The 23310-nt window shown below is 51.6% G+C and overlaps 2 protein-coding genes across 3 annotated transcripts; one reads left to right on the forward strand and one right to left on the reverse strand.

Annotated features, from left to right (window-relative positions):
• Nucleotides 1-510: 510 nt before the first annotated feature.
• Slc30a3 (solute carrier family 30 member 3) lies at nucleotides 511-9922 on the reverse strand. Of its 2 annotated transcripts, XM_050128555.1 has the most exons (9): nucleotides 9803-9922; nucleotides 9048-9118; nucleotides 4389-4570; nucleotides 3735-3881; nucleotides 3492-3645; nucleotides 2840-3032; nucleotides 2552-2657; nucleotides 2313-2447; nucleotides 511-1311 (listed from the first exon to the last, which is right to left on the reverse strand). In XM_050128555.1, the coding sequence occupies exons 3-9, from the start codon at nucleotides 4516-4518 to the stop codon at nucleotides 1166-1168; spliced, it is 1011 nt and encodes a 336-aa protein (XP_049984512.1). In that variant the 5' UTR covers nucleotides 4519-4570; nucleotides 9048-9118; nucleotides 9803-9922; the 3' UTR covers nucleotides 511-1165. The 2 variants fall into 2 exon arrangements, with proteins under 2 accessions (XP_049984512.1, XP_049984511.1); XM_050128554.1 differs by lacking the exons at nucleotides 9048-9118; nucleotides 9803-9922 and adding an exon at nucleotides 7876-8190.
• A 10612-nt stretch (nucleotides 9923-20534) lies between these two features.
• On the forward strand, nucleotides 20535-23310 carry Dnajc5g (DnaJ heat shock protein family (Hsp40) member C5 gamma). The gene is made up of 4 exons (XM_050128559.1): nucleotides 20535-20647; nucleotides 20926-21139; nucleotides 21613-21754; nucleotides 23231-23310. Exons 1-4 carry the CDS (start codon nucleotides 20535-20537, stop codon nucleotides 23308-23310), a joined length of 549 nt encoding a protein of 182 aa, XP_049984516.1.

Genomic DNA, 23310 nt, shown 5'->3' on the forward strand with positions numbered 1-23310 from the left:
GTCTATAGAGTGAGTTCTGGGACAGCCACGGCTACACAGAGAAATCCTGTTTTGAAAAAAAAGAAAAGAGAGAGAGAGACAGACAGAGAAGAGAAAGATGTATGAGTCTTTGAAATATATAGTTTTTAAGACTGAAGAGCGAGCGTGGCGATGACGCTGGTGCTTACACACAGCCCACACCTGCACGCAGGGCTCGCTGCCCTTCCCACCCCTGCTGACACAGCACAAGGACCAAGCCCACAGCCTCTTTCCCCACAGTGTTCCAGTTTCCCACTAACAGGAGCGTGGCTTGGCCTGCTGGAGGGTTCCAGTGAGAAGGGCTCTCCAGGATGGCCCCTGCAGCCCTGCTCTGCCCACAAAGGGACTCTTCTTAGTCCAGAGCCTGGGCTGGGAAAGCTTTCAACCTCCGTCTGAATTTACTGGGGACAGAAGGTGACCGACTGTGAAAGGTCAGGAGGGCCGTGGGTGGTCACTCCGGAGTCCACTTCCAAGGAGTCACGAGCACAGAAATGCAGTTAGAGACGAGTTTATTGGTGGGGCTGCATCAGAGTCCCCCCTCTCCCGAGGGGAAAGCTGAGGACACAGCACCAACAGAGGGATGGACAGACAGACCCCTAAATGGACACACAGGTAGAGCAGACTCAACAGAGACCAGCACAGCCACAAAGACACACCGGCCACAGCACCAAAGAACACACACACACGACAGACAAAACCACAGGGCACACAAACCAAAGTGCAGGCATTGGGGCCCCTGCATAGACAAAGCAAGGATCACGTGGGGAGGGGGCCCTATGACCTCCCCAGGCATAGGCACACGAACAGCACACAGACAGGCAGATGCCCCCAGGTACCAGCCAGCCTGCCACAAGGACACATGAATTGCACAGAAAGGGCAAGCATGACTCTCCAGGCCACGTGGAACACGAATGGTGGGGCTTCCACACACCCCACACCCCTAAACTGCTTACAGCAGTTCAATCTGATCCTCCCTCCTCCCTCTTCCCCACATGCACACTTTGGTCTTGACCACCGGGGGCAGGGGCTGGGGCATCTGGCAGGTGGAAAATGGAGAGAGGATGCTCCCTTCTGTGGTGGGGAGGCAGGTGCTGAGAGTCCAGGGCTGAGCCTGGGCCTGGCAGTGGGGTGGGGGTGGGGCTGAGGCTCAGTCTTGGGGCTCCTGGCAGCGTAGACACTGGGCCATCTCAGGCTGGTACCGCTCCACCTGCAGAGTGCAGCTGGAGAACCCAAACCGGGAATAGAGCCGCGACGAGGCCTCAGCCAGGACAGCTTCAGGGTCAGCCGTGGAGTCTGTGGGAGGGCGATAAGAGGCAGCTCAGTCCTTGGGGAGTCGGGCACAGCCAGGGGCTGTGATAAGGAGGGAAGGGGGCCCAAGCACAGCACAGCACAGCCCCAGAGGACTGAATAGGCCTCCTGATCTTCCTTCTGCATCACCGCATTATATGAACGGCGTAAAAATTGTAAAGAAAACGTGAGACTCACTGCAATGGGCCATGCTGACGCATTAAACTGTGCCCCGTTACCGACTGCTTCCTGCCTGTGAGCATCAATACACAGCTGGATAGTTCGGCAGACACACCACCGTCTTTCCAGGGCAAGCCAGATGTTAAGTATTCTGCCCCACTGTCCCTCTCAAGTTACCATCCAACATCCCACAAGTTATGATATTTTTGGCATCCAAATTGCATGCCTCTGATTGCTTCTTGCATCTGGGAGAGACTCAAAAACCCTTTGTCAGCTCATGAATCACTGTATATGTATTTTAATAGTTGAATCATAATGTAGATGTAATTTATATTCCACTTCTTTCTTCCTCAAGCATTATACCACAAACATTTTCCCTAGTTGCCATACAGGCTTCACAACTACCACTTTAAATAGCAATGTGATCCCCTACTGAGGGGAGCTGCCACAGTCACCCAACTACATCCTGAAGCTACTGGTAACGTTTTAAAGGTACCAGGTCCCCATGCTGCTTCAGAGATGGTATTGCAAGTACCCAGGCCTCCTAGTCTCTAGAGTATGTATGTGTATGAGTATGCACACAAATACATGTCAGAGAGACCAAAAGAGATCAAAACAAAACAAAACAAAACAAAAACAAAAACAAAAACAAAAACAGCCAAGGTATTTCAGGGAGGCTGAAGCAGAGGATCTCAGGGATACCCTGGGCTACATAGTGAGATTCAGTCTCAAACAAGCAAACAATGCCTCGATACGCCAAGCTATTGCCACAGGTGGAGAGAGGGGCTGGCTCTGAGACGGCACTGACTGGGTTAGCGTTGACTCACCAATAGCCAGGTGTGCAGAGGCAACATGGTAAGTCAGCGTCAGGGCCCACAGGTGGAGGTCATGCGTTGCTCGGACTCCCGGCACTGACAGTAGTGTGTCCCTTACAGGTTCAAAACCCACACTGCGAGGGGCACCTGCAACCAAGGCCACAGTTGACGGAGACCCCGGGTGGGAGCTGAGGGAGCCCTGGGGCGGGAGCTGAGGGAGCTCCAGGTGGGGGTGTCAGTATTAAATTCACCTTCCATGAGGATGCGCAGAACGTCTCGAAGGGTAGGGGCTGTAGATCCAAGGGCACAGACAGAGAAGAGGAACGTGCTGATGGGGTCAGCCACCTTGTACTGAGGCTGCAGAGAAAGCGATGTCTCTTAGAGGAGGCTCTAGGTTCATCTTGGCAAACAGAACCCAAAGGCATCCCGAGACTCTCACAGAGGGGGAAGGAGACACCCTGGGAAGCTGGAAGCTCAATAAAGACGGCAGAGGGTACCAGGAGAGGGAAGGGAGGCTGAGGCGCCCTCCACAGCGGTACCTTGAAGTAGATGAGGACGGAGGCGGCCAGGACCCCCAGGCTCTGGAGGAGATCTCCCAGCACATGCACAAAGGCAGCCCGGACACTGGTGTTTTCCAGGGGGTATCCGTGCCCCTCCTCCAGCGGTGCATACTCTGTGCCCCTAGATCCATGGCTGTGGGGGGGCCCAGCCTGGTGCAGCACAAAGGCCATTCTGAAGGAGAAGGAGAGAGGTTCAGCCGGATGGCCTGTTCTTCGTCTCCCCGTAGTGCCCACCTCCACCTGTTTCCCATCCCAGAAAGATAACACCACCTAACAGAAAAATTACACTGTCGGGGGGCAAAAGATACTGGACCTAGGGCCAGAGATGTGGATCCAGGTCCTGGCCCTGCCTATTCTATTTAAATAGTCTATTGCCCCCCCCCCCCGCAATATCTTTTACTAGGAGGGAAACCAATGCTCACGGATTGATAGACTCAAATGAGATCATATTGATAAAGCAGGGCTAGTATCCAGTAAGCCCTCAACAAATACCTCCTGGCTGAGTATCTCTTTCCCACTCCTTTTCACCTAAAGAAGACAATGAAGCTGTGTGTGTGTGTGTTGCCATCCTGGAAGAAGACCCTCTCTCTCACCCTGGACCCCACCCGGCGCCCACCACACCGGGACATACAGCATGTTGGCACAGACAGCAATGCTGGCGGTCAGCAGCATGGCACCCCCCTCGATGTGGTAGTCACTGTGCAGCAGGCGGATGAAGGCCAGGTACAGCAGGACGCCAGTGACCATCCAGAGGGAGACCACAGAGGCCAAAGCCCCCAGAGTCTCTGCAGGGGAAGACAAGCTGTCAGGTCAGGGCCCTAAGGCCCGGCAGGACTGGCGGGGAGGCTGGGCACCGACTCATGCACGGCTTTACCTGAGCGGTGCCAGCCAAAGGTCATGGTTCGGGTGGCTGGCCGAGTGGAGAGCCAGAGGGAGAAGAGGCTGCCCATCATGCTGCCTACGTCTGCCAGCAGGTGAGCGGCATCGGTCATAATAGCCAAGCTGTGTGCCAAATACCCACCTGCAAAGGGAGGCAGAGCTGGAATTCCAGGAGATATGCAGCATGTGTACACATAAATGGGATAGAAAGGGGGCACCAAAAGAGACCAGGCTTTTTCGGGTGATAAAATTACAAGTATTTTTTTATTTTATTTTTTTGTTTTGTTTTTCGAGGCAGGGTTTCTTTCTGTAGCCCTGGCTGTCCTGGAACTCACAGAGATGTGCCTGCCTCTGCCTCCCAAGTGCTGGGATTAATGGAGTGGTCATGTGCCACCACCACCCAATCTATTGGAGGTATTTTTCTAGTCTTTCCATAATAATAGATTTGATTTTCATAAAAAGAGAATAGGGTTCTTAAAATGCCAGTTCAGTCCAGCCCCCAAGCCCCTGCTGGTTCACCTTGGTGCCTTGCCTCCCCCATCCTTCCCAGCCCTTGTCTTTCCGTTTCTCCATCCAGGAAACCTAGGCTTCTTGGTGGAGAGTGGCCTAGGAAGTACAGAAAATGGGACTGGGGGTGTCCCCAACTTACCAACCACCTCCCCAGCCATGAAGATGGTGCACACAGCACAGGCTGCACACAGCTGCCTCCGGGCCTGCAGCCTCTCAGGTGAGAGGCCTGACTGGGGCATGGGGTCCTTATGGCAATGGTGGAAGGCCATCCCCTCAAGCTTGGGCTCCTCGGGGAGGGGCTCTGAGGGCTCTGTGAAGAGACTGAGGCAGGCGACATGGTCACCCTTGAGCCTGACCACAGGACTGGCCTGGTCACTCACAGGCTGAGCAAATGGGCCGTCTCTGTCCCTCTGCTAGACCCAATCGCGCCTGAGTCTTTCCGGGCATGTGGGGGCTCACAGGAACACTCAACCCAGGCTCTTCCTCCTTCCAAACACAGGGCCATAGAATCCCATATCTGAAAGTAAAGTCTAATTTTTTTGTGTGTTTGTTTGGTTTAGGTTTTTCAAGCCAGTGTTTCCAAGTAGCTAAGGAGCCTGTCCTGGAACTTGCTCTGTAAACCAAGCTGGCCTTAAACTCACAGAGATCCACCTGCTGGGATTAAATCTGAATGCTGGGATTAAAGGCGTGCACCAGACCACCACTGCCCGCAAGCCTAATGTTTTAACAATGAATGTAAACTAAGGCTCAGGAGGGGAAGAAGCGAGAGGGGCCACACAGCTGGCAGGTGGCGGAGCTGGGACGGATACTGACCAAATTTCTACACCACAAGAGGCACCCCAGGAATGCAAAACGGACAGCCACTCTTCCTGGGCGAATGAACGAATGTGGACTAGACACGAGGGCACAGCAGAAGGCAGATGCTGCTGCTGGAGGAATTCTGGTGCTCTCAAATGAGTTCCAGTGTGGAGACCACAGAAACCACATGAGGAAGCACTGAAAAACGGGGAGGATGTGGACAGACAGTCACAGCACCAGAGAAACACAGAAGAAAGCCGGTATGAGAACATGGTACACACAAACCCACTCATTGCAGCTCTCTCTTAGTCTTGCTCCGATGCCTTGATCCCTAAACCCTCTCTGTCCTTTCAAGACAGGAGGTACAAGCAAGCGAGGTCCTCTGAAAGGGTGTAGAAACTGGCATGATGACTCATGTCTGCAGTCCCAGCACACAGAAGCTGAGACATACGAGGGGAACCAGCAGGGTTGTCACAGGGGAGGGGGTCCTTCCTACTACAGCTGGGGTGGTAGTGACAGGAGCAATGGATTTAGAGTCCAGCCCATGTCACCTGGAGCCCAGCATGCCGCACATCCCTTGACAATAGGGATGGGGCCTTACCTAGGGATGCCACAGGTAGGACTCAAAGTGACTGTTTGGACCTATTCTAGCCCAGTTCTTACTGCCCCACTGTTCTTCCTGGACCCAAGCAAGGAAAGAACAAAACAAAGGAGCTCAACACAGAAGACAGTCCTGAAATTTAGGAGTAACAAGGATCCCTGTGGGAGAAAGATGGCTCTAAACTAAGATTCCTGCAGGGACAGGGATGGGGCCGCAGTGGCCATCTGAGAAAACACTGCTCCGGTGGGCCGAGGCAGGGCAGCCAGCGGTTACAGAGAAAACTCCGAGTGGAAGGTAAGCTTACTTCTTCAATGAAAAGCCCCTTCCCAGACTGGGAAAGAGTGTGCATGAGTCCAGTGTTCCCAGAAGAGACAGGGAGAGGACAGTGGCTTCAGAGCCCATCCCTGTTCCGTCCATGAGGTATGACAAGCAGTATCCAACACAAGGAGCCCCAGTCTGGTGGGAGACAAACATGTAATGCGACTTCTACCAGGGAGAGGCTGGGGGGGAAGGGTTGTCTGAACAAATCACTTCGGGGCACAGGGGAGGGCCTGAGAGGAAGCCACAGTCCTAGAAGACGTTCCTGACAGGCAGGATTATAACGACAAGGTACGCAGCCTGGAATATAAGTGCAGTCCTAGGTGAAGGGCAGAGGGAAGGGGCTCAAAGAAAGGAAAGAGGAAACCCACTGGCTGACAGAGCAAATATCTTCATGTTGAAACGACCTTGGTGGTGGAGTGCGGGAAAGAGGACATAGAAGAGTCTAGAATGGATCTGGCCGGTGGCTCTGCCAGGCACAGCATCAGAGGAGGGTCAAGTAAACACACAGAGCCTTGAACAATGCTGCCGGATTTGGTGACTAATGGTCATATGAGGATGAAAATGGTCCAGGAGATGAAGATGCAGTCTGAAGAGGAAACAGATGCTGGGCAGTTTGGAAGCTGTAGCAAGACACCTTCCCTGGGCTTTTAAGACGCAACACAACCAGCCATCAGCCATCAGCGTAGCCACCCATCAACAGGCTGCCTCCTTTTGTTTGGCATCAAGTGGGCACTAAAGGGGCCTCTCTGCTGGGGTGTGGAGGTGAGGAGATGTTTTTTGTCCAGGGCTGGAGGCAGTTTCCTTCCCTGGCCTTCTCTGAAACCCCCAACAACAACAAAACGATATAGCGTGGGGGGAAACAATGAGGCCTAGAGTATTCCTTGGGCAAGTAAGCTAGGCTGGTGCAAAGTCAAAAGGGTACGGAGAGCAATGCCAGGGCCACAGCTGGAGCCCCACAGCTGCCCACCACTGCAGTCCTCTGCAGGAAGAATCCTTCCTTCTGTTCAGTTCCCCCATTCCCCCACCCACTCAGGTTTAAGGCCCCCCTCCCAAGGAAAGAATTGGAAACACGCAGAAGACCACTACAGAGACAAAAGGAGAGGACGGAGAGGGAAATAGAAAGATTGAGGGAGATGAAAAAACAGAAAAGCCAGAGACTCTGTCAAATTCCAGAGACAAACGGACGGTCGGCTTCCAGACAAAATGGCTAGCGGAGGTGGCCAGGAAGGGCCTGTCGCGGTGGCCGCTCGAGATGGCAGGGCAGACTGAACCGGCGGCGGGCGGCGGGAGCGGGCGGCCCGCAGGGTGCGGGGGAGGTTCTGCCGCCGCCCCCGGCCCGCTGTCCCGGCCGCTCGGCGCCTCATTTCACACCTCGCCGCCCCCGGCCCCGTCTGTGCGGAGCCGGGAATACCCCCCGCCGCCCAGCCCGCACCTGCTCCTTCCTCGCCGCCCCCTCGCTTCCTCGCGGCCGCCCGCTGAGCCCGAGCCGATCCCCGGGGCCCGAGCCCATCACTGGCCGCGGCTGGATGGGGCGCCCCTAGCCTGGGGTGCTAAGCGAAGGGACCGGGGCCCAAAGCCGGGTTTCCGATGCCCGGAGGCGAGGCTCACAGGGCAATGCGGACATCGCCGTGCCTGGCCCGCTCGGTCCGACGGAGCGGCGGAGGAGGCGCAGGGGTCGGGAGGCTTGGGGCACCGCGGCAGGGGACTTGCTCCAGAAAATGGGTGTCGGACAGAGGCGAGGCGGGGAGGGGGCGGGCTTCGGCCGGCGGGTCGGCGCCGCGAAGCCTGGGGACCGTGGGGCGCTGGGGAGGCGGGCCGGGCCAGCGGCGAGGGAGACAACAACGAAAAGGACCGGTGGCACGCGTCTGGCAACCCCGGGCTGACAGCCAGCACAGGTCTGTCCTACCTCTTCAATCGCAGGCCGCCGCCGGCGCTGCTGCGGTCTCGGGGACTCACGAGGCGGGTGGTCTCCGAGCCTCGGGTGGCGGGAGAAGGCTCCATGTCCCCACAGCCGCGACCGTCTAGGCCGCAAGGAACGGGAGAGGCGGGGCTGGCCTTACGCCAAATCCGAGTGGCCCGAGGACCACCCGGACTCCCCGCAGGACCGTGGGGCCACCAGAGTGGAGGGAACTGCGGCGACTGTGGCGCTCTGAGTCCGAACTGCAGAGCCCGCGGCAGCGGGAGCCCCGCCCCACGTGGGGCGAGCTCCCCCCCCAAACCCCGCCTCCTGGCTCCGGAGTCCCTCTCTTTCTCTCTCCCACACTTAAGGCCCGCCTCCGGGACACGCCCCTAAATCCAAAGCCCCATTTCCCCCCCCCACCTTTGCGCGCCAAACCGTGGGGTGGGGTGGGATAGCCACCACCGTACCCTGGCACTGGGGTTCTTGCAAGCGCTCCACCTGCACAGTCCCGCCCACCAGTTCCTAGTCCGGCTCTTCTCACCTAGGGACCCCTCTGGCACCAAACTTTTGGAAGAGACACTGCCCTATGCATGAGGGCTTAGGGGCGTCAACCCATCACCCAATCACTTTGTGGCTCTGGCCCCCACGCGGAGGCAGAAACAGGTGCCAAATTGATCCGGAGAGAAACAGAGAATCTGGGGTGAGCAGTGACACATTCCCAAACAACTCTAAGGACTCCAGCCAGAAATCCCACTGTGGAGGCTCTGGAATAGGAATTCATGAGCAAAATCTGCTGCCAAGCATGGTACCGCTAATTACCATTTATTTTTATACAGAGATCTTGGGTAACAAAACCCTTTCTGCTGTCCTTCAATCCATACATTATCTCCACTTTCCAGATGAGTAAACTAAGTCCTAGAAGCGTCGTGTGACCTGGAACAAATGCCTCATCCTTCTCCCCACCTGGATCAGGACTAGAAATTGAATTCCTCTCACAGAGAGGTTGGGGCGGCAGGAGGTGCACGGTCACCTCTCCATGGTTCACCAGCCACTGTTTATAGAGGGAGGCTGTTTGTTCAGCCTGTCAGCACGTGACTCCTTCCTTGCCTACTTACTGTAACACAGTCTGGTGTGCTCATCTGGGGGAAGGCGAAAGCCCAGAGAAAGGAGTTACTTACATCCCTCGGCGGCCAAGGCTGAGTCGAAACTTCAAATGTTCAATGCTCCATACTCCTTGCACCTGCCGTCACTGTGGAATGAAAAGGGGAGGGGAACTGAGCTGTACATTCTCAGCCGTGAGTCTGAGAAGAAGGGTCCGGAGGAGGAGGAGAGAGCTGCCGTGGAAAGAGCGCTGGAGGTGGCGGGTAGTGAGCCCAGGCAATAAACCCACCAACCGCATCTTTTGGAACACACGGAGGCTTCTGAACGCAAGGTCCTGGGGATTGACACCTGCCCTCAACATGGTTCTCACAAACAATGAGATCGTGTGTGCATTTCCAAAAGGCAAACCAAACCAAACAAAAATGAAAAAGTGAAAGAAACGGTGAGCTCGCCAGTGTTTGGAAGTGATGGGGTTAAGCCGGGAGAGCTTCGCGGAGGAGGTGAGGCTTAAAACGGATTAGGCAAACCGGGCAGCGGGCTGGCTGTTCCGGCGGGGGAAGAGTGCGGCTAGGCTCGCGCCAGGTTTGCCAGGCGGCTTGTGCAAACGGATGGCAGTGAGCAGAGAAGTGGAGCAGAAAACCCGGGGTCTGCAGGCCATCAGTGCGGGCTTCCACCCAAGCGCGCCTAAGGCCACTATCGGCTTTCCCTCTGCACCCGCGCCTGGACCAACGAGGGCACTTTCCTCCCGCTCTCCCCTACTGTCTTGAGGGCCTCAGCTCTTGGGCTGAGTCTCAAGAGGACAAACAGAGGGGAAGCCATGGGCCAAGGTCACCTTGCTGGCCCACGTCAGAGCCAAGGTGGAAATCAAGTCCCTGCTCAGCTAAGCCAGCGCCTTGGGCTCGTCTTGCCCAGCGCCGTCGGTTTTCTAAACTCGCTGCTTGCCCCGGGGTTCCCGATTCCAATTGCGCTCGTGCTGGGGGGGGGGGGGGAGGCTGGAGAGCCATACTGCATTCCAGAGACCGTGTGTTAGCCTCGCCCCCAGTGGCCAGGGCGAGCTCCAGAATGGGGAACCGGCTCGTAGGCACGCCTCGGACGATGACGACAACAGGGAACATGACAACAACGACTTCCCCTGGGATTTCCCTTTTTGGGCAGCCCGCAGCGAGCAGAGCGTCCCCGACTGCCCAGGAGGGGGCGCGGGTATTGGCACGTGCCCGACCCGCCACCGGGTGGGAAGCCGGCAAGCCTGGAAGTGAAAGGAACGTCGGAGAGGATGGATGACAGCCTCGCTGTGTGTCTGGCTGCCGAATGCGCCGCCTCCAGAAGCCCAGAGCCCCGGCAGTGGGAAGACCAACTTGGGAATCTATGTAAGGAAAGCTTGGCAGTAAAACCGGTGTTTGTGCCCGCTTCTCCGGGAGCCGCCAAGAGGCTCTACCAGAATTTTGTACAGGGTCCTTAAGAACGACAGCCTGGGAGAGTCATACTGTACCTGGAGAGGACGCTGGAAGGCCGGCCTAAGGCTGGTGTCCCTTACAGAACTGTCAAGCTTACTCAACACAACACCTCTCACCGCCATTGCCACCATGCCACCTTAGCTGGGAATTGGTGCTGAACGAGATAGACAAGGTCCCCCTCCTAGCGATTTCTAGATGGTTTTCTAGACGGTCCTTTGTTAAATCAGTGCGGTATTGATTCATCCACATGCCTTGCTACCTGCCCTGTTCTGCCTCTCTAGCAATCTTCTCTAAGGTGACTCACTGGTCATCTCTTAGTCCCAAAGGCTTGACGGACGCAGGAAACCCTGACTGTCCCCAGGAGGACAATTCAAGGCCAGATTCCAAGGGGCCTCTGTCAGAACAGCCTGGAAGAAGCTACAGGGGTGCCCAGGTTAAAACCCCACAATGAACCAGCTCCCCTCGGGAGAGGAGGCAATGAAGTCAGGATTAAAGCCGGCAGACAAAATTTGCAATCTAAGCATGCTGTGCCCCAGCGCCCCACTAGTGGCTGCCACACGGCTCTCAATTAAGCCGTTGCAAACAGAAGTGGGTTGGGAGAATGGCAGCCGGGCAGAGGAGGTGGGCTGTTCATTGGTAATAAAGAGAATGACAAGAGCCTACAGCTTAAATGTCTCCTGGCCTCAGGGAGACTTCCTGGCTCTTAATTAGGTCAGGGCTCACACTAAACACTCTCCTGCACGCTACCTTTTCTTTCTTAGTGTCCACCCCTGAGCTGTAATTGTTATTCGACAATTGTGTGATTCTTCACCCGGCGCCCAGGATAGCACTGTTTTTTTCTCCTGCTTTGCTGACCCTTATTCTCTCTTCTCATCTTCTCAACCTTTTAATGATGAACTGATCCCGGACTTGGTCACTGTCTCTCTTACTTTTCTGCACTCATTCCTACAGAGTTATCCTATGGTCTTAAGCCTTCATATGATGTCAAGTAATTACAGAAAGCAGTGGTTTGTTAAGGCTGAATGTTGGGTGTGGGAAGCCATTGTCTTATTCAAGTTTTATGCTTGGAATTTATTTTAAAAGAATCAAAATCAATGACACCTACAGATGATGGTTCCTCCAAACTCTCTGCCCAGCGCCATTCTTGATGCTGTCTCAAATATCTAGCAGGGGAGCATCTTGGGTTATAAAGTTAAAAACCGAGCTCCTGATAACTACTCAACCCCAAACCTCCTCTTCCCACAGCACCCTCATGTCAGAACATGACACCATCCTCCATTCGCTCAGGCCAGAAACCTTACCGCCATCCTTGACTCCTCGGTATTCATCCACAGCCACTCCCACCCTCCACACTGCCACCCCCTGGCCTCCCAGGGGCTGTGCTCACCTCCCAGGTGACCTCCCCATTCCCACTTTTCCTCTTATCCTATGACTATATTCCCAGTCTAATCCAGTAGCTAGACAGCACAAGTCAGAGTCTCCTCTCTCTCCCCTCCCCCTGCCCCTGGTTTCTCTGTGTAGCCCTGATTGTCCTAGAACTTGCTTTGTGGAAGAGGCTGGCCTCAAACTCAGAGCTCCACACTTCTTGTGCTTCTCAAATGCTGGGGATAAAGGAGAGGGCCACCATTGCCCTGCTAGGCATTTTCTCTTATGCAGAGTCCAGGTCAAGATCCTTCTGGAGGCCTACAAGCCCAGCCCCTGCTCCACTCCCCAACTATTCTAGCCTTATGTAGCCCACAGCGCTACAATATGCCAGGCACACCCCTGCCACAGAGCGTCTGCACTTGTCCCTATCACTAACTGTAGTGGGTTCTGCCAGATGTGCCAGTGCCCTATTTCCTCATCCTTTTCATTACAACAACAGGGCAAGCCCAGGGCCTGTGACGCTGGGATAGAGCAAACACAGCCAGTGGGCTACAAGCCTGGCTAACTAGCCTTTATCTTTTACTTACTTTTCTTGCCATTTTTGCTCAACAGAATGTAAACTCCAAGCCAGATGTGGTGGCATTTGCTTGGAATTTCAGCACTCAGGAGGCTGAGGCAGGAAGAATGAGAGTTTGAGGCCACACTGGGCTGCAGATAGCAATCCTGTCACATTTAAAACTAAAACAAAGCAGGGCCAGAGTGGTGGCTCAGCAGGGAAAAGCACTTGCCACCAAACCTGATAACACGAGTTCAATGCCTGACCTACACGGCCACGGGAGAACACCAAACACCACAGGCTGTCCTCTCATTGCCACCCCAGCACGGTGGTGCACACACACAAAATTAACAAGCAACATTTAAAAAGGCTTTTAGCTCAAGAAACCAAGGCAAAAGAAAAAATGATTTTTAGCTAGATACAGCGGCACACACCTTTGATCCCAGTACTCTGGAGGTAGAGTTAAGCAGATCTCTTGTGAATTTGAGATCAACTTGGCCTATATAGTGAGTTCCAGAAGAGCCAGGGCTAATAGTGAGATGCTGTGCCACTATCCCAAAAACTGGAGAGAGAAAAAAAAAACCTTGAATCCCAGTACTCAGGTGGCAGAAGCAGGTGGATCTCTATGAATTCAAAGCCAGCCTAGGACTATACAAGGAGACCTAACTTGTCTCAAAAGAAAAAAAATATGGGGTGGGGGTGATGAAGAGACGGCTCAGCAATTAAGAGTGCTTGCTCTTCTAGAGGACTCAAGTTCAGTTCCCAGCAGCCATCACCTCTATCAGGGAGCTCACAGTCGTTGGTAATTCTGTTTCCAGTGGGTTGGCGCCTTCTTCTGGCTTCTGGGCACTTGTGCTCGCTCGTGTGCATATACTCACAGATATACAAATATACATGAATTAAAAATTAAAAATAAATCTTAAAAAGTTGCTGGGCGGTGGTGGCGCACGCCTTTAATCCCAGCACTCGGGAGGCAGAGGCAGGCGGATCTCTGGGAGTTCGAGGCCAGCCTGGTCTACAAGAGCTAGTTCCAGGACAGGCACCAAAGCTACAGAGAAACCCTGTCTCGAAAAAACAAAACAAAAAAAAAGTTAAACAAAATGCTCCAAAAAAAGAACACACACTTTGGAACATATATGTGTATACACTTTGGAACATATATGTGTATGCATTTACACACACATATTTGATGTGATTATTGTGTGTGTATGTGGATACATGTGTACCACCGTGCTGAGGTGGTACTTGTAGGAGCCAGCTCTACCCTTCCTCCATGTGGGTACCCAGAATGGAACTCAGGTCATTTGGCAGCATGCACCTTAACCCACTGAGTCACTTTGAGGGGCCCTAAAAGTTTTGTCTTTATCCCTGGCACTTAGACCAGGCAGACATGAATAATAACACTCAGTGAATATGTGTCAAAGGAGCCAATGGATGTCTTATGAGGGTGTGAGACAAGGACTTTGGGGGCTGGAAAGATGGTCCCTGGTTAGAACATTACTGCTCTTGCAGAAGGCCAGGGTTTGATTTCCAGTACCCATGTCAGGCAGCTCACAAACACCTATAATGTAACTCCAGCTCCATTTTTGGCACCCATAGGCACCCATACACATGTACACATACCCATACACATAAGACCAAAAAAAATCTATTAAAAAAAGACTTTGGAGGGTTGGAGGGACAGCTTGGTAGTTAAGAACACTTGCTGCCCTTGAAGAGAACCTGGTTTGATTCCCTGCACCCATGTAATGGTTCACAACCATCTATAACTCCAGGTCCTGGGGATCGAATTCCCTCTTTGACCTCCATGGGTACCAAGCACACATGTGACACACATACATAAATACTCACACATAAAATAAAGTGAATATTTTTTTTAAAGTTAAAAAGAACTTTGGCCACTTATCAATGTATCTAAGGCATATTGGCAGTACTTAGTGGATACTTCTTGAACAGTTAATTGATAATTAATTAATTATCTGTTTCATGGGGTGCATGGAACAAGAGCAGAAAACAGAGCTGAGGAACAGCTGGAATACGGCAGACTAGGTCGATGACTGCAGAGGGTTCTGTGAAGGCAATGGGAGACACCGAGTTTGGAGAGGCACCGAATTGACTGCCAGACTGAAGCACACTGGCAGAGGAGTAAGAAACAGGGTCTAAGGGCCTGGGAGACGGAGACAATAAGCAAATCTCAGAGAAGAGTCTTTGATTTCTTTCTATCTTTCTTTCTTCCTTTCTTCCTTCCTTCCTCTTTCTCTCCTCTCTCTCTCTCTCTCTCTCTCTCTCTCTCTCTCTCTCTCTCTCTGTCGATAAGATGGGAAGAAGCTCCTTTCTTTTTGAAGTCAGGAGGAGACAGGACAGAATCATTACAATGATAAGATCAACAATAAAAAATCAAATAGGATAAACATACCTGGTGTGGTGCGACGTGACAATCACCCCAGTATCTGGGAGACAGATGCAGGAGGAGCAGGATTTCAAGGCCGTCTTCAGCTACACAGAGAGTTAAAGACTAGCCTGGGCTACATGAGACCTTGTCTCACAAAGGCAGTACAAATTTATTATAAAGCACATTTGGGCCAGAGCGATGATTCAGGAGGTAAAGGTACTTGCTGTCAAGCCTGATGACCTGAGTTCAATTCCTGAGACCTACATGATAGAAGGAGAGAACCAAGCACATGGGCTTGAGCACGGGTGCGCACATACGCACATGCGTGCGCACACACATGATCAATCAAAATATAACTGACTTTGCATCTTGAGACAGCCAATATTAGAATAGTCACGATATAGAGTAAGGTAGAAAAGACCAACTATCAGAGGCTGGTTTAGCAGTGGATTACTTAAAGAGCTGCCTATACTGCCTATTTAGCAAGCATGGCTTCACTTGCTTGCTACCTGAAACAAAATGTCCTGAAATAGACATTTTGTTTATTTATAGGAGAAATAGCCGAAACAATAGATCATTGCCCTTAACAACCCGATGACTGCCATTCTGTAAACTTTGCTTGCTTGGCCGCCCCACCTTGTGGTTTTAGAGTATGAAATGAAAATACAACCTGGGTACCAAGGATTTTCAGTATCTGTCTTAGCCTAGTTCTACCAACGACATCTTTTCCACTCTCATTGGTGTCCAAGTGTTTATTCCCTGTGAGCCACTCTAAAAGTTCTCCTATCAGCTCTGTCTTTCTGGGGCAGGGGTCCCAACCTTCCTAAGGCTGCAACCTTTAACACAGTTCTCACGCTGTGGTTATGTTTATCGCTACTTCACAAGTAATTTTGCTACGGTTATGAATCGCAATGTAAATATCTGATATTTCCAATGGTCGTAGGTGACAGTTTGAGAATCACTGCTCTAGAGAAGGCACCCGGACTAACACAGAACAGAAACCATAGGGGGCAGCCATTACACCACTGGGTGACCTTCAGCAGCTCAGTCCTCTTTGGGTAATACCTGCTTCAGTTGGGAAATGAAACAACAGGCCGGAGTTAAATCTCTATGGTCCTTTCCAGCTCAAAAACTGTAATTCTAGAACCTGCTTGTTAGATGTGACAAATTATGATGTCTCTCTCTCCAATTACATATGTTCCAGAGTGTGGTGTTTTGGATATAAATATGCCAGTGTTTGCCGTCTTGTATATGTGTGTATTCTAGCTATATGACTACAGTGTCTTTTGTTTGTGGACAAACAAGGGATGCCTCGCGGTTTCTTCAGACAGGACCAAATGGCTGTGGGATACAGTAAGCTCACTGACTCAAGGCATTATGGGAAGACAAAGAAATCAAGAAATTTGACAAAGTTATTTTGTTGTTTCTTTTCCTATTATTATTATCGTTATTATTTTAGTTTTTCAAGACAGGGTTCTCTGTGTGGCCCTGGCTGTTCTTGAACTCACTCTGTAGACTAGGCTAGCCTCAGAGATCTACCTGCCTCTGCCTTCTGAGTGCTGGGATTAAAGGCATGTGGGGGCCTTTAATTCTAAAGAATAATTCCTATTATTTTTTTGCAACTAAATTTAATTAAGTTTTGGAATCAACTTTGTGGGATAGCTCAGGATTTTACAGAAGAAAAAATGAGAAGCTAAGGAATCAGTTCACACAGCTTGTTAGACTCAGAGCTAGAGCGGCGATCGAGATATCCAACGCCTGACCTGCGCACTCGTCCTATGGCAGTGATGCGGGTGAGGAGCCATCAAAGGACCTGTGATTTCTGGAGAGCACAGTCTAGAAGCCTCAGGTCACAGCGTGCCAGGCCCTGCTCTGTCCCAGGGCTGCAGTACCTTCTCAGGTGGAGCAGGACCTCACAGGACTGGAAGGCTCTCGAAGGCCACGAATTCAAATGTTTGAGGGCATAGCTGAGAGGTAATTGTGGAGCCTCCAACAAGATGTGAAGGCTTCTTAGTAACTCCTTCCCAGGGCTCACCTCTGCAAAGCAGGATGTGATCAGGCCAGCTCTAAGTAGTGTGGCGGAGGTGCTCTTTCATTATTGCTTTATTATTACTTATTTAATAATAATAAATATATCATTTTAATATTTGCCATCAATTACTATTATAATTATTATATTAATATCATAAAATATATAATTATATAATATGATATCATTGTGTTATGCTATAATAATTCTTAATATAAAATATTATATTTATTATTAAGAATAAATGAATAATACTATTTATTTATTATTACTTATTACATTGTTGCTTTCATTATTGCTTACACCCAGTATCCCAGTTGCTGTATTAAGAGCTGAAGGAACACTCAAAGAAATAACGAGCTCAGGATCGTGTTCCAGACTCTCGATCCTCTCCATTTCCTTCTATTGGGCTCTTCACCTCTAGAAGCCTAGGAAGGGAGGGTCTGTCGCCTTGTCCATTTCTCCAGCCCCTACCCAGGGAGTTTTTGCTGGCTAACCTCCAGGCTTACACTCCGTGGGGACAGCGACCCTTTAGCTTCAGCTCATTCAACAGGTCATTCATTCGCTTATTAAGAGCCAGGCATAGCAGTAGGTACTGGAGACACCAACCAACAAGGTCCCTGCCCTTGTGGGCACTGTCAACCGAGAAAACCAGACATTGAGGAAATGAATATGAAAACAATGATACATGTATACATGTACTGTCTGGTTTTGTGTGTCATTTTGACACAAATCAGAGTCATCAGAGGAAGGAGCTTCAGTTGAGGAAAGGCCTCAGTGAGATCCAGCTGCAAGGCATTTTCTCAATTAATGACCAGTGGGGTAGGACCCAGCCCAAGGTAGGTGGTGCCATCCCTGGGCTGGTGGTTCTGAGTTCTATAAGAAGGTGGGCTGAGCAAGCCATGGGGAGCAAGCCAGGAAGAAGTTCCCCTCCGTAGCCTCTGCACCAGCTCCTGCCTCCAGGATCCTGCCCTCTCCTTTGTGAAGAATGAATTCACATTCATTCACACAGCAATGTTGAATCGTAAGCCAAATAAACCCTTTCCTCCTCAACTTACCTTTTGGTCGTGGGGTTTTGTTGAAACAAGAGAAACCCTAACTAAGATAATACAGAAATCATGGTGGAGGTTCTGAAGTAAGGAGGCAGAAGGAGAACCCAGTTTGTCTGAGGCAGCATGCTCCTGAAACCCTTGGGGGATGAGTTGTAAAGCAAGGGGACCCTCCAGCCAGAGGAAACATGGTCACGGAAAACCCAGCGTCTTCACAGAAATGTGACAAGAAAGAAAAGGGACAGATCCCAGAGCAAGTGGGACGGTGGTTCTCAACGAGACCGGAGGAAGAAGCAGGGCAGAGCCACCCCTGGCCTGGGAAACCGAAGTAAGGAAGCCTCTGTCCATTCGCTCTGCTTTAGTGCCTGCTACTCCCCCTCCCTGCATAGTGCAGAAATGATCTGCTTTGTTTCACTGGTTCTATTGGCCCTGGGTGCTGTTGAAAATTGAGGTTAGAAGATTAAACACAGCACAAACCACTAATGTGGTCCATTTCAGCCTTTCCTGTTTGGTTGGGTAACCTCAAAACTCATCTGACCCTATCCCGTGGGCTTGGTGAGTATGGTTTTATGTACAGACTCAGTGTACTTAAAGACTGGCATTTCAAGGGTGGAGTATTGACTTTGCATTTAAACCCTAGGAAAGGGAGCAAATTGCAACAGCAGCCGTAATAAAGAACAAAAGCTACAAAAGGAGACATGGACAGGGATTACTGAGTAAGAAAGCTCATGCAATTACATTCCAGGAGGCACTGAGAACTCTCCTCCCTGAAGGAAACCAACACCACAAATACTGCCTCCTGTGAAGAATGAGAAGTCCCACTGGAGCCGGGCAGCGGTGGCACACACCTTTAATCCCAGCACTCAGGAGGCAGAGGCAGGCAGATCTCTGTGAGTTCAAGGCCAGCCTGGTCTACAGAGCAAGTTTCATGTCTTGGAAAACCAAAAACAACAAATAACACAAACACTTACTACAAAAAAAAAAAAAAAAAAAAAAGCCCGATGACCTGCGTTTGACCCTAGAATCCATGTAAGGCAAAGCGTCCATACACGTCAAATAAATAAATCTTAAAAAAAAAAAAGCCAAGTTGGAAAAGTTTAAAATATGTATATTCAGGGCCAGTCAGATGGCTCCTTGGGTGAATGTGCCTGTCACCATGCATGTCACCTGTGTTCAATCCCTGCACCTGCATAATAGAAGGAGGGAACTGACTCTCACAAGGTGTTCTCTGACCTCTACACACCAGCCACTACCGGCATCCACACACTCTGCATGCACGCGCACACACACACACACACACACACACACACACACACCATATAGATGTCTTTTTTTTTCTTTCAATTTGACTCAATTCTTTCATTTCCACTACTCTACCCTTGGACAAAAATCAGAAATGTATTCAAGCATTCTCATGAAAAGGGTTAGTATACTATCAATAATAACTCAATATGCAATCTAGATTCCATAATTACAGGACAGTATCTCCTTATAGACGCACGGGTGAATAGCTTTTGGAAAGGAGTTTAAGGGCTGTCCCAAGTAACAGTTACAGTCTGATGGTGCCTTAACGGGCAAGGTGGGGACAACGGGCGGGCGGGGGGGGGGGGGGGGGGGGGGGGGGGGGGGGGGGGAGGGGGGGTGAAGGACAGATTTCCCGGAACACTGACATTTGAAGTAAGTCTCAATGTTTGTAGAGAAGTTTCTAGATGTAAGGGAAATAAAAAGGACCAAGTGAAGACTCTGAGGAAATCTGGAATGATAGTCCCCACCTACCTCTCCTCCGCCAGGTCACCAAGCCGGTAGTGTTTCCATGAGTGAGCTGAAGAGCCATGACGGTGATCCGGATGGTCATGGCCTCTCCCTGGAGAAGAGGGATGAAGTGGAAGGCTGTGCCTCTGCCCTGGGGGCTGGAAGTAACGCCCAGCCCTGGGTCCGAGGGTCAGGCTTCTGGAGCGAAATAAGTCCCAGGCCCAGTATGAGCTCTCCACTCAGTCCCACTGGGGGCGCCAGAAAACGAATCGCTGCTCCTACAAAGTGCGCAAGCGCAGTTGTCCAAGGCCCCCGGCAGCAATATGAAGCTTCGCGCCCACCAGAAGGAAGGAAGCTTGTGTGAGGCCTACCTGGCTTAATAGACCAATTCTGAGGTAAAGAGCCAGGTCGGGAGTCAACACAAGGCTAGGCTGTCCCAACACACCCGAAGTTCCCAAGTGTCCTGGATCCAAGTTCCCCGGATCCTCCTGGGGCCCACGGGCCTCCCAAGCCTCTGCCCCCACCCTGTTGGGTCCTGTTCTGGATCCCTCCGAGTTTGTCCCCTGCAGCAGCTCCTGTACGCTTCGCTCGGCCCAGGGAGCCATCCTGCTCTCACCACTGTGGGCTTTCTGAAGGGTAGAGGTGAGATGGCCAGAGACTGAGGGGCAAGCATCCTTGGCCTAGGCCCTCCTGGGATCCTGGACCTGAACCTGACTTGCAGCTAGCGGGCTCTGGTCTGGCTAGCTCTTTCCCGCCTGTTACTTTTCTCCATTTCTCATCTACCCCCCATTTAATGGTTGGGTTATCCTGGTCTTTCAAACCCAGCTACCAGCTTGGGCAGGTGGAGGGCGGTTTATGGGAACCGCGAAGAGAAGACGGATCCTCGTTACCTTTCTGCATTCTTCCGATTCCAGTCACAGTAGCCATAGACTGTTGTCTTGTAATGTTCGTCCTTTTGGCCCAGAGCATGCCTCAAAGAGATGACACACCCCGGAGACTGTCCAAGACTGGAACAAGCCTCTACGCAGTACTGGAACTAAAGAAAGATGCCCGGCCTGAAGAGGTCAAAAAAGCCTACAGGTTCAGACCCCTGCCATTTATTCAACCCTGGTAGTTCCCCTCAATCCCTTTACCTCAGCAGACCTTCTCTCTCTCTCTTTTTTTTTAATCCTAAGAAGCTTTTATTTGGGGGCCAAAGAAGGCCACTCCTTCTTCAGATGTGACCTTGTCTCCATCCTGTGTACCTCCCATGTACCCCGTGCATCATCGAAAGATCCCACTCTGCCATTCCTCCTAACCTTCCCTTCTCGGCCACTTCCTACACCTCCCCCACTGTCCTTTGGGTATCGCCTGGGTAGGAAACTGGCCTTGCAGTATCACCCCGACAAGAATCCAGGGGACACTCAAGCAGCAGAATTCTTCAAAGAGATCAACACAGCCCATGCTGTACTCAGTGACCCTACCAAAAAGAAAATCTATGACAAGCATGGCTCACTGGGAATATACCTATTTGATCATTTTGGTGAAGAAGGCGTCAGATACTATTTTATTGCCAACAGCTGTTGGTTCAAGGTACTGTCATCTTCCTAGTCCCTCAAAGTAAGAAAGGAGTTGGAGGCAGGGGCTGGAGAGATGGCTCACAGTGGGAGTGTTTAATGCTCTTTTAGAGGACCTGGGTGCGATTCCCAGCACTCACATGGTAGCTCACGACATCCCGTAACTCCCGTCCCAGAGCTATCGTCTGGATTCTGCGGGCACCAGGCAAGCACATGGTGCACAGACATACATGAAGGCAGAACACCCACACATAAGATAAAGCCAGCTGCGGGGGCTCATGCCTCTGAGCCCAGCCCTTGGGAGGCACTGGGTAGCCTGGGCTACATAGTATGATTCTGTCTGTGTCAACAGAGTAAGGAAGGGGGAAGGGCTGCCTTCCTCTCTAGACAGATGCCTCTGTTCTCACTTTCTGGGCGTGAGGATGGCGGGAGGACCTGCAGGGAGCTACAAAAGGAACAGGGTGCCATGGCCTCTCCCCTGTCTTGTAGACACTTGTCATCCTTTGCTACCTCTTGACTTGCTGCTGTTGCTGCTGCTGCTGCTGCTTTTGCTGTGGATATCTTACTCCACCAACCGAAGAAGTTCACAGGAAGCAGCAGAGAAACGTCTGTACTCAGCCCACCAGAGCAGGTAGGGAGGTGGGAACAGTCTCAAACAATTTATTCCCCCAGCCTCAAGACTGGGGATGGCACCCAGGGCTTTCCACGTGCTAGGCCCCCAAGGCTGTGGATAGCACCCAGGGCCTTCCATGTGAGAGGCCCCCAAGGCTGCGGATGGTACCCAGGGTCTTCCACGTGCTAGGCCCCCAAGGCTGCGGTTGGTACCCAGGGTCTTCCACGTGCTGGGTCCCCAAGGCTGGGGATGGCACCCAGGATCTTCCATGTGCTGGGCCCTGGGTGCCATCCTCAGCCTTGGGGTTGGGGGAATAAATTGTTTGAGGCTGTTCCCACCCCAGATAGGTAACCGTATAAAATGGGATGTTGGTTGAAGTTCACACTATGCCACCTGGTGGTGCGAATGGGTGACGCTAAGGGAAGGGTTTTCTGGAAGGGTTGTTACTGTAGATATGTGAGCATGTTGTAATTCCACCCCAGCAGCACAATGCACGGTTTTAATAGAGAATGAAGACAGCAATGACTAATAAGGAAATGCAGAAGAGTGAGGTATGGAATGGAGGAGCCGCAATGGCTACCGGGGAAGAGAAGCCCCTGAGACGGCTCAGCAGGCGAGCCTGACTACCCGAGTTTGACCTCTGGGACCCACGTGGTGGAGAGAAAGGACTCCTGCAGATTGTCCTCTGATCTCTGCACACATGCCATGGCACGGGAACCTACACTCGTATACGCATGCATACACATTATATATCATATATAATCATCTATGATATTTGTGTGCATATGTGTATATAACACATATCTATGTGTCTGTATTATATACTTTAAAGCATAGATAGTACTTCCATTCTTGGTGGTTATCCTAATAAGGTTCCAATGAAACTGTTTCTGCCATTAGGTGCTGGGTCAGTTAGAGTCCCCCGTCACCCAGCCCACTGGACTCACTGAAGAGAGAAGCACGTAGCCCTATCCTGACATTGACCCTGACTTGACTCCTGTTCTTAAAAGCAGTCCATGCCAACATCAGTCCTAGAAAGGGCAACATCTCTCTCTGCCCTCGGGGTGCCACCGAGCCTGTGCACACAGAGCCTTCTGCAACTCTTCTTTAGCTCTAGCCCCTCCCCATCGTTATCCACGCGAGGTCTCAGGCCCTGTGGCAGGCATGTCCTGAGAACTCTTTTTCCAGTGCATGCCTAGCTACTTGCCATGTCAGATGGGTCCCTGGGGATTTGCTGATCAGCTTCACCAAGCCCCTCCTCACCAAGCAAGGTGACTGCTGTCCCAAGAGCTGGTGGCCCAGCTAATCCTCCTTTGTTGCGACTTTGTGTACTGAGAACTTCTAGCGCTGGCCTCATTTCTTAGCAATGCCCCTTAGGGAGGCAGGTCTCACCCTCTTCTCTTACCTCCACCATTGGCAATGACACCCTACTCATAAGACAGCTTGGGAAATATGTGAGTGCACCTGAGGTTTGTGTTTCCCTTTGGACTTCAGCCTCATCCCTGGACCCGCTATCAGCCGTGGTCCTGTGGACTGGCTGCCCATGCACCAGGGCCTCTGCCTCCACCCTTTAG

Source organism: Alexandromys fortis, unplaced genomic scaffold (genome assembly GCF_014885135.2).
Source record: "Alexandromys fortis isolate MF-2015 unplaced genomic scaffold, M_Fortis_MF-2015_v1.1 scaffold_304, whole genome shotgun sequence".
In the NCBI taxonomy this organism is placed as follows: domain Eukaryota; kingdom Metazoa; phylum Chordata; class Mammalia; order Rodentia; family Cricetidae; genus Alexandromys; species Alexandromys fortis.

Coding starts and splice junctions, on each gene's coding strand:
- Slc30a3 (XM_050128554.1), bottom strand. CDS start 7,970: ATGGAGCCTTCTCCCGCCACCCGAGGCTCGGAGACCACCCGCCTCGTG. Junction 3,882..4,388: donor CATGGCTGGGGAGGTGGTTG/GTAAGTTGGGGA, acceptor CTCCCTTTGCAG/GTGGGTATTTGGCACACAGC. Junction 3,033..3,491: donor GCTGTCTGTGCCAACATGCT/GTATGTCCCGGT, acceptor CTTCTCCTTCAG/AATGGCCTTTGTGCTGCACC.
- Dnajc5g (XM_050128559.1), top strand. CDS start 20,535: ATGCCTCAAAGAGATGACACACCCCGGAGACTGTCCAAGACTGGAACA. Junction 20,648..20,925: donor GAGGTCAAAAAAGCCTACAG/GTTCAGACCCCT, acceptor TCGCCTGGGTAG/GAAACTGGCCTTGCAGTATC. Junction 21,140..21,612: donor CCAACAGCTGTTGGTTCAAG/GTACTGTCATCT, acceptor CCTGTCTTGTAG/ACACTTGTCATCCTTTGCTA.